This window comes from Chlorocebus sabaeus, chromosome 1 (assembly GCF_047675955.1).
Source record: "Chlorocebus sabaeus isolate Y175 chromosome 1, mChlSab1.0.hap1, whole genome shotgun sequence".
Taxonomy (NCBI): Eukaryota; Metazoa; Chordata; class Mammalia; order Primates; family Cercopithecidae; genus Chlorocebus; species Chlorocebus sabaeus.
Window position 1 is genome coordinate 68,893,705 of NC_132904.1, and position 6,326 is coordinate 68,900,030.

The window sequence follows — 6,326 nt, forward strand, 5'->3', positions numbered from 1 at the left end:
GTGCCTTGCTCATCTCTGATGTCCTCACGTGGAGTGAAGGGAGATTCTGACAGGGTCATCCTGACCAAGTGAGGTGGGACAAGAGGAGGCAGGAGAAAAGCAGGCTACAGCCTGGGGATACACGTGAAAAGCCCCCACAGACACTATCCACATGAGAATGAATGTTCAGAAAAATTGTCTGAATCACACATACACTGTTAAGTTCAATTACTTTCTGTATTTTGGAGGTGGGTGTTTAATTGCTATTAGAAAAACATGTATTTGAAAGAACTAAATAATCAATGCTTGGCAGCTCAATGGAATAGGGTAGTGGCATCCCCTGGGGGATGGAAGAATGGATTCCCAACATTGCTGCTCTGCAAATGTACTGCCAAAAGGGGAAAGCCGCAGCCTGGCAGCCCTCAGCAGTAGCCAACAGGTGATTCCAGGGTCAGCAAGGGTCAGTTTCCATACTCGTAACTCCCTTGCACTGCAGCAGAATGAAGCAAGGCACATCTGTTTCTCGAGGAATGAACATGCCACACACAGCCTGCAGTTATGAATGGCTCTTATAACAACAGGATGACATCTGTGCTTGGTTTTTAAGATGCATCATTGCATGTTTATTAAACTATTGCTCCATCATATTTATTTGGCTACAAAACAACTCCCAGCCCATACTTCCAAAAGTGGTTTATTAAAAACTAAGGCTTGAACATTAACACTCAAAAGCACTCTTGAGAATCAATAATAATACTGCAGATAAAATGAAAGGGAATCAAAGCAGTAAGTCTTGGTGGGGCCATGGCTGCTTTTCAACATTTTCTTGTATGTTCAGGAAGCTGAAGTGGGGAAGAACGCTAAGGGCCTGTAGCACTGGGTGTGGAAATGGCCACCCCAAGACCTGACTTCTTGTCTAACATGCGGACATGATGGCAAGGAAGGGCGGTGTCCTGTGGCCACCTAGTTCTATATAAAGGGCCAAGAGAGGCCAAGGTTAGGCCCAGTGGGGGCCAGTAGTTTCAACAAGAATAAGACCTCTGCCATTCTGCCCTTAACCAATAGCCCTGTAACTGATGCCCCATGCTGGCCCCAGTCTGAGCATCCATCCTGGACACAGACTCTGCCCTGTACCTGGCACTGGGTTGAACCTAGTTGAATCTTGCCCTTGCCGAATAATAAGCCTCAAATTCAACCTCCCAGTGGTCACTGGGGACTAGCTGAGCCAGTGAAGCTACAGAAATGCAGTCTGTCCCTGGGCAGAGCCAGGTATGGGCCCCTGGCCCTGAAGGCAGGCATTTCTAGCCCCAGACCTTCTGGCAGATGGTCTCTTCCAACTCTGTCTCAAATCCCCAAGCCTTTCCATAGATGCCCACCTGCAACCTGTCCAGTCAGCAAGCAGTAACACGTGGCCATCCCCAAGGAAACGAGAACAAATCAGAAGATTCAGAGAAGAACTCAAAGGATGTGGGGGTCGGGGGGAGTCCAAACCAACCCAGTGAAGAACAAAATAGCTGAAGGATCCAGGGATGTTTGGGAGCTGACTCCCTACCGAAAATATCTAAGGGGTGATCTGGGTCAAGGGAGCCCAGGTGACTCTGTGACTACAGAGATGTCACACGGGACAGTTCCCAGCTTAGGGTGAGGATTTCCTCTAAAGCAAAGTCATCACACAAGAAGAGGCCTGCCCTGCTCAGCCTCTCTTGTCAGGGAGAGCGAGGCCTGGGGTTCAACTCACCTGGTGACTTCTTGCACATTGTTGGCACGGGCAGCTTCCAACAGGGCTGCATCTGAAGAGAAAGGGGGCACTGGTCAGATCCGTGGCCAGGACACACCTGCCTCGGGACTGCATGGAGGGCCCACTAAGACAGTAGCAGTACTTTAGAAACATGGACTTTAACTAGCAAACTGATGCCACAATATATAACGAGAAAGCTAATCATTCCCTTCCCACATGGTGGCCACTGTTAACAACCTGACTTCCACACCTTTCTACTATAGAGCCCAAACTCTTAACTCCTCTCATCATAGAGGGAATGCATGTCAACTGCTAGCATCACATCTTGCCTATGGTAAACAGTGTGCTCTTCATAATCTATGAAGCTCTGCATAATATGTTTTATGTTCCTGTAAGAGTTATTACTAACCATTCCCTGACCTTGTCCACTTTCTCCCTCAACTCTAGTTCTTCAACCCAGTTCTGAATCTTGATGTCAAAAGTCATAAACCCAAAGGGAAACGTAGAACGAGGGGAGCAAGCAGGGTGCAGGTCTCTCTGAGGATGCAGAAGGCCTCAACTAGGAGTCTTTGAGATCTGGCTCCATTCCACTCCCACTACTCACCACGTGACCATGACAGCTCTTCTCCCTCTCAACCACAGCTTCCCTGACTGCAAAACACAGACAAAACTCCTTGCCCTGCCAGCTTCACAAGGATGTCAAGGAGATGAAATTACGGTTGAGACGTCTGCAAACTCCCCAGTGCTAAGCACAGGAAAGGGAGACCCAAAGCAGAGATTCTGGTTAGGAAACACCAAGCCTAGAAGAAAAGTAATGCTAGCTAAGTCAGTTTGGCCTGGTCTGGGCAGCCTGCAGGCTGTTGCCACCACCTTGTGGCCATAGAGAAAATTGGATTGACTCAGAAAAACTCAAAAGTCAACAGGAGAGGCACAAATAGCTCAATATCAGGTACATGGAACCCTCTGTGCCCAGCCTGGTTGTGAGCTACACTGCTGGGCACTGAACGGACTTATAGCCAGCCCTGACTCAGGGAACTCTCAGTCCAGCCAACAGACTCACCCATGAGCAAATGCACTGGAGTGGAGTGAAAGAGCAGGATCTGGAGACAGTCAGACCTGGGGTCTAGCCCGGCTCTGTCGCGTATTTGCTGTATGACCTAGCACACTTATCTAACCTCCTGAGCCTGAGTTTCCTTATCTGTACGATACACCTTATCATGCATATGAAAGCCAGTCCTGTGGTTCAGACACTGATGCCTCCTGGCCTAGATTCCAGTGACAGGTCCTTTCTACTTACCTCACCAGATGTACCCAAAGCACATACCCAAGCATGGCTCAGACAGCCACCAGCTGGGAGGGGATCAAGACTTCCTTAGAGATGGCTGTATCCACTCTCCCCTCACTCTGCAGAAAAAAATGTGGCTTCTACAAGGTTACAGAGTGAGGAATGAGCTAAGAACCAGGGCCTCCTTGCTTCCAAAGGGGTTCAGTTTCTATCACACTGCACTGAGGGTCAAAACTCTAATTCAAGGGGACAGGGTAGCTGGCAAGTCAGTTCCAGCAGGAACTGGTCACGGCTTTGACCATTATCTATTATACACAGAGCCTGGTATTCTTGCTGGAGTTCATAGGCCACAAAGTCCAGTTTGGAACCCCCAGGAACTTCTTAGGCAAGACTTCACCAAATACACTGGACTCAGAACATTCCCTGCTCATGAACCTTCCATGACTCTTCACTGCCTACAGAAGAAATTCCAACACCCTCACCCACCCCACCCCTGACTGGCATCCAAGCCCCACTCCATCTGCTCTCATCTAATTCCAAAGACCTTATCTTCCAACCAAGCTGGCCACTCAGAAAGCCCCTGCTCACACCATGGTGTCCTGAAACTCTAATTTCCATTCCCTGAAGCCTTTGCATGGAATATAATCCAAGTCTCACACATTTATTGAGCACCTACTAAGTTCCAGACACTGTGATGGACAAATGATGTCTAGGTATTAGGGAAAGTTGCTGGTATAACCTGAAAAAACAAAAGAGAAGATACATTTCCTGCTCTCATTGGGCTCACAAGGTCACTCTCCTTTTCATTTCTACTTCATCCTTCAGAACTCAAGTTCGAATTTCCCATCCTCTGGGGTCTCCAATACTCCAGGAAGGCTTTCCTGACCCTACTGGCCCTCTGATCCCCCAACAACACACAGCACCACTCACCAGCCCTACATTCCAACTACCTGCACTATCCCCTTGACTGATTTTGTGTTAAGTTAGGACTTCCCACACACCTAGCCTAAAACTAGACGCACAGTGGGTACCCCTAAAAATGCTGGAAGTTACAGGATTACAGCATGCCTAAGCTAGATGCCCTTAGCGTCTATGTCAACACGCTCATTTTGTAGATGAGGAAACAGAAAACCACTGAGGAGACGCAAGTCCAAATTCACAATGAGAGTTAGACACAGAACCAAAACAAGATCCCCAGTGTTGTCTCTTCCAGACCAAAGTCTTTCCTTTACAACTGGCCACATCAAACGAATGGAAGTCAAAGCACTCCCCACTTCCCCATTCTTGCTCCAAATTCTCAGAGCTTGGGGTGCACGGAATCTATGGACACCATGCCTCAGTCTGTCTTCTTGATGAATGACTAAGAACCTGAATGGCTGGATTCACATAGGTCATAAGTCTGGCTCTCCATCCACTCTCTCAGCTGCTGCTTAGCTTCATGGATCCAGATGAGATGCTAATCAGGATCAGCCAGTCCCCCAGCAGTTGCCCTTGGGCCTCCAGGAATCCACCTTCCTTCTCCTGCCAACTACCCCACATGGCAAGATCACCTAACAGCATGTGAGACCAGACATAGCAAAATCCTGACACTGACAGACTCAGGCCGCTGAACTCCAAAAGGAATCAAAATAACAGTACTGTAAAAATGTTAAGAAATTATCCTTCACTATATAAATAAATTGGCCAGGAGCGGTGGCTCACACCTGTAATCCCAGCACTTCAGCAGGCCGAGACAGGTGGACCACGAGGTCAAGAGATCGAGACCATCCTGACCAACAGCTAAAAACACAAAAATTAGCTGGGCATGGTGGCGCACGCCTGTAGTCCCAGATACTCGGGAGGCTGAGGCGGGAGAATACCTTGAACCCAGGAGGCAGAGGTTGCAGTGAGCCGAGATCGCGCCACTGCACTCCAGCCTGGCGACAGAGAGAGACTCCATCTCAAAAATAAATAAATAAATAAATAAATAAATAAAGGTCAAGCTGGCATTAGAACCGAGTCAGGTTCTTCCTGACTCTAGCACGTTTGGTGACGGGGGTTGGGGGGGGGCAGTCTGGCAACTTCTCTAAACCATCTAGAAGTTGCCCTTAAAACACCCCATAGTTTCCGTTTCCTGGAGATCTCAGGAAGGAGGAATTGGACCACGCAGAATATGAGAAACATAAGGGGACCATGCTGTAATATTAGATGTTTAGTCCAAGATCCCCATTGTACAGATGGATAAAATGATGCCCAGAGAGGGGAGGCGGATCTATGATAGGAGATTATACAACTCTGAGATGATGAGGTCTCTAGGGCAACACCCTGCCCCTATAACCAGATGATGTCTGAGTCCCTCCAAGACTTAGGCTCTAAAGATCTAAACCTATAAGTACCTCCCACCCTCCTAAGATACGAAGTTAGGACAATCTTCCCGCCTCTCCCTTCCTCAGATCCAGATCTCATAATCACCCTTGTTGGACGGACTCTTGCTGTAGCAATGAACAACCAGCGCTGTGGCCAGGGCCCACATGCCCAGTCCGGCCCTGTTGGGGACCCCGTTCCAGCTGTCCTGTCCTGGAAGTGTTTCTTCGGGGCCAAGAAGGCGTCCCCAAGTGGCAGCCGCGAGGCATTTGGTATCGAAGCGTCCTCCCTGGCGCCCCCCGGTGGCTGCCCCGCGTCCGGAGAACAAGGCCGGCGATGTTCCAGGGCGCCCCCCGGCGGCTGCCCTCAGCCACTGCGGCTCCCCGAGACTCCCAGTGGTCACATTCCGGCCGGAAGCACCTCCATGGCCCCGGAGCGTTGGGGACCTGAGCAGCCGGAGGAGTAGCCGTGGCGCCAGTGCTTTTCTCCTCAACACCAGGGACCCCAGCATCGTGACAGCTGCTTCGATAACCCCGTGGTGCCGGCCCCTGTGCTGGCCACGTCCAACATGGCTGCCGCGGCGCGTTCGAAGACGCCGCGAACAGGGTGGAGTTGCGCACTACCTCACGGGAGGGGTAGTCCACAGCCCTAAGCCTTTTCCCAGCTGGAGAACAAATAAAATACGCTTCCCAGAAGGCTGTGGGATTACGTCACAATGACTGCGGACTTATAGGAACCCGGGGCATGTTGGGAAATAGAGTTCGGGTGAAGGGGCGTGGCGATTAGAGCTAAAGATTAGAATCCCACGATTTCTTTCCTAGTTTAGTTGAAGCACACGACACAATTTTTTTTTTTTTTTTGAGACGAGTCTCGCTCTGTCGCACAGACTGAAGTGCGGTGGCGCGATATCTGCTCACTGCAACCTTCGTCTCCTGTGTTGAAGCAGTTCTCCTACCTCAGCCTCCGGAGTAGCTGGGATTA

The 6,326-nt window shown here is 49.8% G+C and overlaps 1 protein-coding gene across 2 annotated transcripts in view; it reads right to left on the reverse strand.

Moving 5' to 3' along the window:
- CLPB (ClpB family mitochondrial disaggregase) overlaps positions 1-5,928 on the reverse strand; it is a 147,443-nt gene extending 141,515 nt beyond the window's left edge. For both annotated transcript variants that reach the window (XM_008020024.3, XM_008020023.3), the window contains exons 1-2: positions 5,454-5,928; positions 1,718-1,769 (exon numbers count right to left, since the gene is read on the reverse strand). In XM_008020024.3, the coding sequence (XP_008018215.1) occupies positions 1,718-1,769; positions 5,454-5,856 (455 nt within the window). In that variant the 5' untranslated portion in view covers positions 5,857-5,928. The remainder of the gene's footprint in view (positions 1-1,717; positions 1,770-5,453) is intronic.
- Positions 5,929-6,326: the final 398 nt, after the last annotated feature.